The sequence below is a fragment of the Bufo bufo genome, chromosome 11 (genome assembly GCF_905171765.1).
Source record: "Bufo bufo chromosome 11, aBufBuf1.1, whole genome shotgun sequence".
Classification (NCBI taxonomy): domain Eukaryota; kingdom Metazoa; phylum Chordata; class Amphibia; order Anura; family Bufonidae; genus Bufo; species Bufo bufo.
Window position 1 is genome coordinate 38,416,104 of NC_053399.1, and position 13,664 is coordinate 38,429,767.

At 43.4% G+C, this 13,664-nt stretch overlaps 1 protein-coding gene across 2 annotated transcripts in view; it reads left to right on the forward strand.

Annotated features, from left to right (window-relative positions):
• Positions 1-13,664, forward strand: part of ZFYVE1 (zinc finger FYVE-type containing 1) — a 39,985-nt gene that overhangs the window by 22,348 nt on the left and 3,973 nt on the right. Inside the window, exons 6-9 of one of the 2 annotated variants that reach the window (XM_040412735.1) lie at positions 4,405-4,502; positions 4,665-4,782; positions 5,757-5,927; positions 12,396-12,576. In XM_040412735.1, the coding sequence (XP_040268669.1) occupies positions 4,405-4,502; positions 4,665-4,782; positions 5,757-5,927; positions 12,396-12,576 (568 nt within the window). The remainder of the gene's footprint in view (positions 1-4,404; positions 4,503-4,664; positions 4,783-5,756; positions 5,928-12,395; positions 12,577-13,664) is intronic. The other variant, XM_040412736.1, reaches the window with a different exon arrangement.

A 13,664-nucleotide genomic window follows, 5' to 3' on the forward strand; every position in this document is an offset into this window, starting at 1 on the left:
CACATGACCTAACCCCTCAGGTGAAAGCTGGAAAAATAAATAAATAACAACTGTGCCAAAATTACCAATTTTTTGGTCACCTTGCCACATAAAGTGTAATAATGAATGATCAAAAAATCATATGTACCTAAAAATGGTACCAAAAAAACGAACCCCTGCACTAGACGATCGGCAGAAAAATAAAAAAAATATGGCGTTCAGAAAATGGAGACACAAAAACATATATTTTTTTTAAAAATGCCTTATTATATAAAACTGAAACAAAGAAAGAAAGTAGACATATTTTATATAATTGCGTCCGTAACAGCCTGCTTTATAAAAATAGTACATTATCTACCCTGTTGATGAATGCTGTAAAAAATAAAAACGGTGCCAAAACAGCAATTTTTTGGTTACCTTGCCTCACAAAAAACTTAATATAGAGCAATTAAAAATAATACGTACCCCAAAGTAGTACCAATAAAACTGGCACCTTATCCCCTAGTTTCCAAAATGGGGTCACTTTTTGTGAGTTTCTACTGTAAGGGTGCATCAGGGGGGCTTAAAATGGGACATGGCATCTAAAAACCAGTCCAGCAAAATTTGCCTTGCAAAAACCATATGGCGTTCATTTCCTTCTGCGCCCTGCCGTGTGCCCTTACATCCGTTTTACGACCACATGTGGGGTGTTTCTGTAAACCGCAGAATCAGGGTATTAAATATTGAGTTTTATTTGGCTGTTAACCCTCGATTTGTTTAAAAATAAAAATGGATTAAAATTTCATCTCCATTTTCCTTTAATTTTTGTGGAACACCTAAAGGGTTAACAAAGTTTGTAAAATCAGTTTTGAGTAGCTTGAGGGGTTTAGTTTCTACAATGGGGTCATTTATGGGTGGTTTCTACTAGGGTTGTCCCGATACCGATACTAGTATCGGTATCGGGACCGATTCCGAGTTTTCTCGGCGGTACTCAGCCGCCGATACCCCGCCCCGATACATAAATAGAATACTATGGGCGTAACTATGGGCGGGGCCCGGTGCAGTCACTGTACTCTTACACCGGGCCCCGCCGCTCACCGAAGTATTTATAAACGTGAATCCTTATCCTGTTGTTAAGTTGAACTAACGCTGCCCTCTCCCATGTTCCCCTGTATCCCCCTGTATCCCCACAGCACTTACTTAAGCTTCCATAGCAGGCAGAGCAGACGGCAGCAGTAACGTCACTCACTGACGTAGAGCGCCTGCTCCGCCCACTTTATGAGTCAAGCAGGCGGAGCAGACGCGCGACGTCAGTGAGTGACGTTACTGGTGCCGTCCGCTCTGCCTGCTATGGAAGCTTAAGTAAGTGCTGTGGAGATACAGGGGGATACAGGGGAACATGGGAGAGGGCAGCGTTAGTTCAACTTAACAACAGGATAAGGATTCACGTTTATAAATACTTCGGTGAGCGGCGGGGCCCGGTGTATTGGGGGACACTGTTATGAGGGGGATCTGTGGATGACATATAGCAGTGTCATCCACAGATCCTCCCCATAACAGTTCCATCCACAGATCCCCCACCAAATAACAATGCCATCCTCAGATCCCCCCACCCCATAACAATGCCATCCACAGATATCCCACCCCATAGCAGTACCATCCACAGATCCCCATAACAGTGCCATCCACAGATCCCCCATAACAGTGCCATCCACAGATCCCCCATAACAGTGCCATCCACAGATCCCCATAACAGTGCCATCCACAGATCCCCCATAACAGCACCATCCACAGATCCCCATAACAGTGCCATCCACAGATCCCCCATAACAGTGCCATCCACAGATCCCCCATAACAGTGCCATCCACAGATCCCCCATAACAGTGCCATCCACAGATCCCCATAACAGTGCCATCCACAGATCCCCATAACAGTGCCATCCACAGATCCCCCATAACAGCGCCATCCACAGATCCCCCATAACAGTGCCATCCACAGATCCCCCATAACAGCGCCATCCACAGATCCCCCATAACAGTGCCATCCACAGATCCCCCATAACAGTGCCATCCACAGATCCCCCATAACAGTGCCATCCACAGATCCCCCATAACAGTGCCATCCACAGATCCCCCATAACAGTGCCATCCACAGATCCCCCATAACAGTGCCATCCACAGATCCCCCATAACAGTGCCATCCACAGATCCCCATAACAGTGCCATCCACAGATCCCCCATAACAGTGCCATCCACAGGTCCCCCATAACAGTGCCATCCACAGATCCCCCACATGACAGTGCGTCATCCACAGATCCACAGATCCCCCAAAACGGTCACATGACATTTAAAAAAAGTATCGGTATTCGGTATCGGTGACTACTTGAAAAAAAGTATCGGTACTTGTACTCGGTCCTAAAAAAGTGGTATCGGGACAACCCTAGTTTCTACTATGTAAGCCCCACAAAGTGACTTCAGACCTGAACTGGTCCTTAAAGGGGTTCTGCAGTTTGTTTAAACTGATGATCTATCCTCTGGATAGATCATCAGCATCTGATTGGCGGGGGTCCGACACCCGAGACCCCTGCCGATCAACTGTTTGAGAAGGCAGCGGCGCTGGCAGTAGCGCCACGGCCTTCTCACTGTGTACCGCAGGCCCAGTGACGTCACGACTAGTATCAACTAGCCTGGGCATGGCTAAGCTCCGTTCACTTGAATGGAGCTTAGCCGCGCCCAGGCAAGTTGATACTAGTCGTGACGTCACTGGGCCTGCGGTAAACAGCGAGAAGGCCGCGGTGCTACTGCCAGCGCCGCTGCCTTCTCAGACAGTTGATCAGATGCAGAGGATAGACATTCACTTTAAACAAACTTCAGAACCCCTTTAAAAAGTGGTTTTGGAAGTTTTCTTAAAAATTTTAAGAATTGCTTCTAAAATTCTACGCCCTCTAACGTCCTAAAAAAATAAAATGACATTTACAAAATAATGCCAACATAAAGTAGATATATGGGGAATGTTAAGTAATAAATATTTTATGAGGCATCACTTTCTGTTTTAAAAGCAGAGAAATTGAAATTGTGAAAATTGCTAATTTTTCTAACTTTTTGGTAAATTTGGGATTTTTTCATAAATAAAGGTGAAATATATTGACTCAAATTTATGACTATCATGAAGTACAATGTGTCACGAGAAAACAATGTCAGAATGGCTTGGATAAATAAAAGTGTTCCAAAGTTATTACCACATAAAGTGACACATTTGCAAAAAATGGCCTGGGCAGGAAGGTGAAAACTGGCCCGGGGTAGAAAGGGTTAATACCTTGCTAATCCCAATTACTACCTATAAGTCATAACTTTATGTAGCAGAGAAGATCACTCACTCTGGTTATGCATGGAAAACTCAGCACTCTCCCTTGATGCAAGACCTCTTATTCACAAAAGCATTAGACATCTCAGAAAGAGGGGAACTTTTTTCATCACACCGTCAGATATGCCGCACCGGGGGCAAAGTCTCACTGGATGTTAGTATAGTCCCCATGTGATTGCACCTGGTGATCTGCGTCTCTGCGTGCTTTAAAAGGAGTTATCCAACCCCTATAATGCCCCCCAAAATTCCCGGGCACCCCATACAGGTTATACTTGCCCTGCTCTTCGGCACCTGCGTCGCTCCTGATGCCTGCGCGGCCACCACTGCATCTCCCCGTCACGTGGATCAAAACATCCGGTGCCAAGGGGGGTTATTCAGCCAATAGCAGCCTGCGACGGGAATGAGCCTCCCTAGCATCACGCGCGATGCTATGGAAGCTCCTCCCCGGCAAAGGGGAGATGCGGCGGCCGTGCGGGCATCAGGAGCGACGTGGGTAAGTATAACATGTGGTGCCCGGGCATTTTGGAGGGGGGGGGGGGGGGCATTATAGGGGTTGGATAACCCCTTTAAAATAAAAAGTAGGCCTGATCTAAGGATGCGCATTGCAGACATAAAGAGAGATGCTGCAACTTCAGAAGCTGCCGGCTTACCACTCCAAGGTTCTCCGCATATCCAAAGGAGCAAGGAGTGAGAGGCAAGACTGTATATGTGTGTACACCTCGGCATGGTTACTGAGGTCACAGACAAGTTCTTAAATAGAAACAGCAGGTGGCGCTATACTAATATTTCTGGAATATTTGGGGATAGAAGCATTTTTTAAATAAGCATATAAGCGAATGTTTATGGGCTGGATTTAACTATCAACTATATTATTTGTGGGACAGCTCCTTTCATTTCTATGGAGAATGGCTGGGTGTGCACGGGTATGGTGTCAGATGTGACTGTTCACTTACAGTCTGGTTGTTAATGGTTCTATCAGTGCTGTGCTATTTCTACCAACAAAAGTGATGGAAACTTTGCTGCAGATGTGAACAGAAACCTACCTTTTATATTTTGTCAATTTTTGTGTTCCTCACTTTTAGGCTTGCTATGAATGCGGGAGAGAAATGAATGTGGTACCGAAAACCTCTGCATCTACAGACTCCCCTTGGCTGGGTCTTGCCAAGTATGCCTGGTCTGGGTAAGTCAATGTACCTCACGCATCCCTGGGGGTCAGCGCTCGTCGGCATGTATTAGCTCTAGAATTACCACAGTTATCCAAGTCACTTTAGTCCATCCTCATCGATGCTGCGATGGAGTTGTCTTTTCATACCTGTACCTGTTTCTTCACTTCTGCATGTAGGTATGTGATTGAATGCCCAAACTGTGGGGTGATCTATCGCAGTCGTCAGTACTGGTTTGGAAATCAGGATCCAGTTGATACTGTTGTGCGCACAGAGATACAACATGTCTGGCCAGATGTAAGTGATTTATTATTTTTTATGAGGTATCCCTATAGGTTACATCTAGGGCAGATCTGCTAATATTTGCATATATCCCCCCCCCCCCAACCAGAGGAAGAGCGTCTGCAGATATTTATGTAGAAATCTCACAGATAACAGTTTTATATTTGGGGCATTTTTTATGATTTTCTCATTTTGGAGTAAAACATTTTTTTTCTATTGGTCTAAATTAAAAATGTTCAGCTGTTTCTGAGTTACAGAGGTTAAAAATTAGTCTGTTTGCAAGGTCTCACTTTTTGGTTTCTTTGAATCCCATCATCTGACGGCTTATTATAGCTAAATTGTTATCAAACTGTTCAGAATATCGCTTCAAAAGTGTTTGTGAGATCAGAGATAAGAGCTACACATAAACCGTGGAATGACGGGATTGAAAGAAAAAAAGAATGTGACAGCTTGCAAATAGACAGTTTTTTTAAACCTTGTATCTCAGAAACTGCTGAACATTTTTAATAAAGACCAATTCAAAATATATATTTTTAGCCCAAAATGAGTAAAATGCAGCAGTACAAAATGTCCCCAAAGGTGTACATAGCCTTTAAACTCGTATTCCGACCTCAGCCATTTATGCCTGAGATTTGGATACCAGCCTTACACTGCGGCCAGGGTTACAGACATAGCCTAGCAGGCTGCTACATTGTTTTTGCTCAGCTGTTTACGTAATCCCAGTCACATCTGGTCACTACATAGGACCATTATTCTGATCGAAATGTCCCTTTAAGTATTTGATGTCAGAGTTGCATTAGATATTGACATCTTTAGATAATAAAAGTCCCAAAAAGCAGGAGCTGCAAGTGAGAGGCTGAAGTCAAACGCTAGATTAAGAGGATACCTCCCAGCTGGCTGTAGGAAAGTGGCACCGCATATCAAAAAGAATTGTTCAAAGTTGATGTCCCATTGAAATAAAAACTCTATATTTTCTTTCTGTTCTTTAGTCTGATGGATTCTTAAAGGATAACAACAATGCAGCTCAGCGTCTTCTGGATGGGATGAACTTTATGGCCCAGTCTGTAACTGAATTAAGTATTGGACCCACAAAAGCTGTGACGTCATGGTTGACTGATCAGATTGCCCCGGCTTACTGGAAACCAAACTCCCAAATTATGGTACGATTACGATAATTCAGCTTTTTAGGTTCTTATGTTTGCTCTTAAAGGGGTTATGCCATGATTGGTGTAAAAAATTAAAATCAGACGTCATATAGTACAAGGGGCGGACTGGGAACTTAAAGTGGCCCTGGAAAAAAAACTAATTTTGACCTCATTTTGACCTAATTAGCTCTCAGACACTAGCGATCTGCTAGTGTCTGATCTACCTAACCATGCTATTCTCAGACCTGTGTGTGGATCCGTTTCACAAAAAAACTAACTTTTATTAATATGCTAATGAGCCTCTAGGTGCTATGGGGGCATCTTTTCAGCACCTAGAGGCTCGGTCTACTCACATTGTATGCCGCCCCGCTCGTCCGTTAAGCCCGCCCATCTCCTCTTGAATGCCATCCTCCATCTGAGCCAGCGAACAAATTCTCGCGCCTTCGCCGTGCGCGTCTGTATTCGGCGCAGGCGCAGTGAATGTCTGACCGCTGCCTGCACAGACATCTCGGTCATCGGCGCAGGCGCAGTGGAGATGTCTGTGCAGGCAGCGGTCAGACATTCACTGCGCCTGCGCCGAATACAGACGCGCACAGCGCAGGCGCGAGAATTCGTCCGCTGGCTCAGATGGAGGATGGCATTCAAGAGGAGATGGGCGGGCTTAACGGACGAGCGGGGCGGCATACAATGTGAGTAGACCGAGCCTCTAGGTGCTGAAAAGACGCCCCCATAGCACCTAGAGGCTCATTAGCATATTAATAAAAGTTCGTTTTTTAGTGAAATGGATCCACACACAGGTCTGAGAATAGCATGGTTAGGTAGATCAGACACTAGCGGATCGCTAGTGTCTGAGAGCTAATTAGGTCAAAACGAGGTGGTAGAAACCCTTTAATAGAAGGCAGGGCAACACAAGTAGGCTGAGTCAACAATACCATACTACAATATACCATCCCAGCAGAACCAAATAACACAGTATACTGCCCCAAAAGCTGGCACTCTGTGGTGGCCATCAGTAGCTACAATCTTCTGTCCTCCTCCTCCAGTTGTCTATGGAGCAGGGGGCCTAGGAGGTGGGGCCACAGCAGTTGAATTCAGGAGGGCATGTGCAGTCGCTGGCTGGATACATGAGTACCTGATTCTCACAGCGTTAATTACTGTTCAGAGCTCATTATGTACCCTGTCAGCAGAGAGGAGGACTTGGGTGGCCCTATGGGGCATCGGCCCACTGGGAAATTTCCCTGTAGGGTCTATGGCCAATCCGCTCTTGTATAGTACTTGACAATCTCTCTCTAACAAAGCTAGAACCAGCCCTGTACCTCACATGGGTCCAGAGATCTCCACATTCACTGCTCCAATTATGTTCAGCCTGGCAGCTCAGGAGGCGTGTCCTTTCTGCTGCACCTCTCTCCCTGTAACTGCCACAGCTTCTAACAGAACATATGGCTGGTGGCAGTGGAAGATTTAGGCCTCTTGCACACGACCGTATGTATTTTGAGGTCCGCAAAAAACGGATCCTCTAAAAATACAGATGACGTCCGTGTGCATTCCGTATTTTGCAGAACGGAACAGCCGGCCCCTAATAGAACAGTACTATCCTTGTCCGTAATGCGGACAATAATAGGACATGTTCTAATTTTTTGTGCAGAACGGAAATTCGGAATAGGAATGCACATGGAGTACCTTCCGTTTTTTTTGCGGACCCATTGAAATGAATAGTTCCGTATACGGTCCACAAAAAAAAAAAAAAAACGGAACGGAGACGGAATGAAAATACGTTCGTGTGCAAGAGGCCTTAAACTGAGTGTGTGCGACCAGCTCAGTAAGGTGGTGTCACGACCCGTGGTTAGGTCGTGACTCTGTGTCTTCACATGCGGTTGCCTTTGGCAACGTGGTTTGCATGTGAGGCACTTTTCCTTGGATGTGGTGTTTCCCCATTTTGTTATGCACGGGCTTAAGGTGTGTCTGGTAGGTGTGGTGGGTGTGACCTCAGGCCTCCTTATATGTTGGTGTGGTGGAGCCTGAAGGTCAGTTTGATTTTGGTTGTCAGCTTGGTGTGGAGCTCTGCTCCTGGGCTGTTTGTGATTATGTCTGTGTGAATCACCCTTATTTATTATTCTGTTTCCTTTGCTCTGTCTGTTGTTCCCTCCGATGTGTTTCTGTCATTCCAACCCCCACCTGGTGTATGTAGTTATGGTGTGGGTTTTGCTTGGAGGTTTGATTGTAGTGTGTGACGGCTCCGGAAGGGGCGTGCTTTCCCGGAGGGGTTAAGCGAAGGCAAGACTGTGGGTTTCCCAGCCTGGAGCCTCCGTCCATCTCGGCTGCGGCAGGTAAGTGTAGATAGCATTGTTATGTTGCTGTGTGACTTACCTGCCGTACTGCTTCATCCATAACCTTGCATCCTGTCAGCTACTGGGCCTCTGGAGACGCCTGTCATCCATGTCGTGGATGCACAGGTATTCTCTGCCCTGTCATTAGGGCTAGGGCGTAGCAGGGATAGCAGGTCCTAGGTTGGTGAGCATGAGCCCCCTTACCTTCTGAGGCGGCTCATGCGCTAGGAGTCTAGGGAGATCTCAGGGTGACATTAGGAGGTGACCTGTTCCTTGCTATCTGGCGTTGCAGCCTCAGCTATTGCACGGTGAGGGGTTTTTCCCCACTCCCCGCCATGACAGGTGGACAAGAAATAAGGAAAATAACAAACAGCAGGTGGCGCTCTACATATACATTTTATTGAATAGCTCACTGGCTATACTACATTTTTAATTACATACAATTGCAAGTATTCAGATCCAGGTGCTGGTTTGAAAAATGTACAATATGTTTCATGATCCAACCCCTTTAATGGTGCATTTATACAGAATCAGAGCCAAAAGAGATATGAAGCTTTCCTTAGTCTCCATTTGTGGATTCATTTCAGATTGTCCCTAAACAATAATGATATTATCCTTTCGCCTACAAGAGTTTTCCCAAAACAATAAGGGATGGAATTCACTAAAGATCTCTAAAACAATAGGGTCATGGTACCTTTGACATTTTCTCCGACCAGCATCTGGTTAGATGTAGTGTTGTGGACCTATGAATGAAGCAGGGTTGGAAAACCTGCACAGCGCTAGGGCCCCTGAAATTAAAGGAGCTAGTTTTGGTTGCATAGTTGCACCCTAGTCACCCACTGTCCAGGCAACCTTAGCACAGCCCCACTTAAGTGAATATGGCTGTGCTGCAGTTCCTGGGCCAACTGGCTGAACTAGCACGGCAGACTCTTTGGGGGTCATTTACTATCCAGAAAAACACCTATATTAGGCGTATTTATGGAGCAAATTGCAGCACAAAGGTTATTTGCGCCGCAATCTGTGACTTTTCCCCGCTCATGCCAGGTCTAAAAAGTGGGTGTGGGAAGGGAACAAGCCAATAGACCCGTCTCATCCATCACTTTCTACGCCTATTTTAGGCATAGAACATGGTCTAAATGTAAGACACTAGGAGGCTGTCTTACATTTTGACTGGCGCTGGATATGCTGAAGTTATATAGAGCGCCTCTTCATAACTTCGGCAGATCCACCGCCAGCTATAGGGGTTATTAAGACCCCCGCTAAAAAGCCAGTCCTAATAATTATCCGCCTTTATTTTCCAGATTGGCAGTGGTCCCATAGGTCAGACCACCACTGATCATAAAGTCATCATTACTAATACTAGGGATAACCTTTAAAAGGGGTTGTGCAAGAATTCTGCCGGACCTGCAAAGAGAAGATTACTTACCTGTTTCCGCAGCGTAGACCGGATCTCATTACATTATGATAAATGGTCACATGATGTAAGGCAGGCATCCTCAAACTGCGGCCCTCCATCTGTTGTAAAACTACAACTCCCACAGTGCTCTGCTGTAGGCTGATACCTGTAGGCTGTTCGGGCATGCTGGGAGTTGTAGTTTTGCGACAGCTGGAGGGCCGCAGTTTGAGGATGCCTGATGTAAGGGGAGCCGCTCACCCCCGCAGCCAGTGATTGGCTTGCAAAGAAAAAAGCCCAGCGGAGTATCGCAGGCCTGCCTGAAGTAGGAGTAATCTTCCTTTTACAGGTCCCCTCCCACCCATTCTTGCATAACCCTTTTAAACTGGGAAAAGGTGGGAAACCTTTTTATAAGATTGTCTGTAAGGCCACTTTGCATTTTTTATACTTCCAAAATGAGGGAAGGGTATCTGATTTTGGCTGACCTGTTACATGTGCACTTGGCAGCTGAAGGCATCTGTGTTGGTCCCATGTCCATATGTGCCCGCATTGCTGAGAAAAATGATGTTTTAATATATGCAAATGCATCTCTAGGAGCAACAGGAGCGTTGCCATTACACTTGGAGGCTCTACCCTCTCCACTTTGATTGACAGGACCAGGTGTGATGACATCATCATGTCTGGCCCGTCTATCAAAGACTGTTTTACAAGTGACTCAGGTTCCCATCGCTGAGTGCTGATGGCAGTAGTAAACAGAGACCGGGAGGGCTGCCGGAGTATCCTTGATGGAGCGATGCAGGATTGAGTTGAGTAGTTTAATTTTCTTTTGTTGAATAGCATCCACTGTTAGAAACTGGATAACCGTATAGTTATTTTTATTACATTTTTCTAAAATGGTTGACATGTCAGTATCTCTCCCTGTGCAGCGTCTGCCATTCAGTAGAAGTGGAAAATGTCAGTAAATGAGTAATTTTTACAATACATTTATCAGGGGTTGCTGACCCCTGCTCTAATGTGTTCAGTTTTGGAAAGAGCGTGTCCGCCTTTGTTAAATATAGTGTATGTGAACTTTAGTGATGTTTTCTGTTCATTCCAAACAATGATTTATATTAGTCTGTATATATTTCTTTTTTTTATTTTACCTTATTTTTATTTGTTGAATTTTGTTGAAATTAAAATAAAATTTAGCAGTACTGATTCCGAGTACAACAATACACAATCTACCAACATAACAGGTATAAAAAGTTATATCACATTGAACAGACAGAAACATATAAATCTAGTGAGAAGTCTCCACTGTTTTAGGAGAGTTCAAATACTCCCTGTTCAATTCCATACTAGAGTTGACTCGGATCACCTACTATCTATCCAAACTTGTCACCCGTCTCCCACTCCCCCCATGATGGTCATCTCTGTAAACTTCACCAATGGTCGCTCCAATCTCTCTCCCCCCTCTCACCCCACCCCGCCCCGGGACAAAGATGACACACGTTCCGGACGTACCACATATTCCTCATATCTCTTAATTCTTGCCAATAGATTCTTCCACTCCCTAATATTCGGTGCTCTTTTTGATCCCCCCTGTCTTGTAATGATCACTTTTGCCGCCATAAGGCCTCTTATCCAGACCCTTTTTTCCTCTCTTACCCTAATTGATGATGGTAAACAACCTAGGACGGCCAGTTCCGGTTTATATGGAAGAGGTATTGAAGACTGCGCAGTTAAGAATCCAAAGACTTCTCGCCAGTACGATTGCATACTTGAACAGGTCCATATCATATGAATGTAGTTAGCAGACTCTTCTCTACATCTCCAACATTTTAATTCTCGTTCTTTATAAATCTTGCTTAGCAATATTGGAGTCAGGTATATTCTATGAATAATGTTGAAGCAAATAATCCTAAAATTACTAGAAATCGTTGACTTTTTGATGTTTTTGTATATGTTCCCCTATTCTATTGTGTTTAGTCCTATATCCTTTACCCATTTTTCCTCACTATAAAATTCTAGTATTTTCCCCATTCCCTTCCTGATTATCCTATACACTTGGGAGATGGTCACCCTTGTTGTCGTGTGTTGATAACAAAAATCTATGAAATTGTGTTTTGTAGTAATAAAGTATTCCCTATTTTGCGTGGCTTCAAATGCGTGTTTTAATTGATAATACCGGTATTGACTCATTGGGTCTATATTTTTACCGGGGCATAATTCTTTTAGTGCTCTTATTGTCCCGTTCTTTACTAACTGTGATGCATAAAGAATACCCTTATTTTCCCAGTATTTATAATCTGTGATTAATTGAAATTCTACAATGTTGTTATTACACCACCAAGGTGAAAAATATGATGTGTTCAAGATTCCTAATATTTTTTTTATCTTGCCCCAAGACAAATCCACCATTCGACATATTGGGCATTTTTTCCCTTTATTTTTGATGAATCCCGTCTCCAGTATGCTAAATATACTATATTTTGGGCCGCTAAAACCCTGTTCTAGATATTCTTTTATATTGTTACCCCCTGCTAAGTAGTATCCCTGGAAAAAGGGGACAGATAGTCCCACAGAAGAGAGACAACCCCAGCTTCTGAGAGAAATGCATTTAGCTGTGCCTCTGAAGAGGGGAATAATTAGGCTGAAAAAGACATTAGAGAAGCCCAAAAAAGTTCCTTTACAGTTATGATTGTACAAAGAAGCACAGCTATTATGCAAACTTTTTTTGAAAACCCAGATAAGGTATAGTTTCCATTTGTATTACATTTACAGGAATGTACAAAATGCAGAATCCCTTTCAAAGATAATGACACCAAACATCACTGCCGGGCCTGCGGAGAGGGCTTCTGTGACATCTGCTCATCTAAAAGCCGTCCAGTGCCTGAACGAGGTTGGGGACTGTCCCCAGTTCGTGTATGCGACTGCTGCTATGACCTGAGAGGAACATACATTGGTAAGACTGCCATTATCTGTCCATGTATGTGCATTCCTAATCAAAAGGCCTAAATCCTTATTTTTTTTTTTTTATAAATCTTTTTGTTGTAATTTTTAGTTACAGTAAATATAAATAAAAGGTGTAACAAGTAATAAGTCATAAAAAATATAATATATAACTTAACATTAATATTAAGACACAGGTGTATCATATACGCACATATTTTATAAATGTTTTAAATATTTAGTTTCCCTGGCGTGTTTTTAAATTTTACTACATTGTACAATTCTGTGTGTTGGAATGGAGTCATCAGATTTTCTATTTCGTGAGTTTGCAAGTGTGTTTCAATAAAAAAATTGTTTTTTTCTCTGTTATCTAATGTATCTATCCTCTCCATACACATCATGTACTTCATTTGGGATATCACTTCCTTAGTTGTGGGGGTTGTCTGGTGTATCCAGTTCATGATACATCTTTTAGCTACTAATAGTACGGCATGGATTATTATTTGTGGGATTTGTGATGTTTGATTTTTCCCGTCTTGTTCTTTGTAATGAAATATATATGATATCGGGTCTAGTGGTATAGTTATTTTTCCAGTGTGCTGCTTTATATTGTTGGATGTTATGAGGGACGTTTTAAATGTTGTTACACGTCCATAATCCATGCCATAGGTCTGTGTTTGAGGATTTATATTTATGACAGTTTGTTATTCTTTTTGGATTCTTATTTTTTGGGATGTTAAATCCTAGATAGGCTTGATGTATTATTTTGAAGAATATTTCTTTCCATTTTTTGCCGTACATTTTTTGATTTTTGACCATCCTAATATTTATGTATGCTTTGATCTGAAAGCTGAAGGGCCCATGTCTTAAAAAGTTTTGGGATATGTGTATTTGAATAGAAATTTTGTAAGTTTTTATATAGGTTAGTAACATAGTACATAAGGCCGAAAAAAGACATTTGTCCATCCAGTTTGGCCTGGTTTGAAATTGATAGTGTGAAACAAGCCTAAGAGGTACGGTAGTTTGTGAATTTTTGGGATTTCTTTCCATGTTACCAGTGTGTCTCTTAGGACTATTGATCTCTTTGCTATGGTCGGCCAG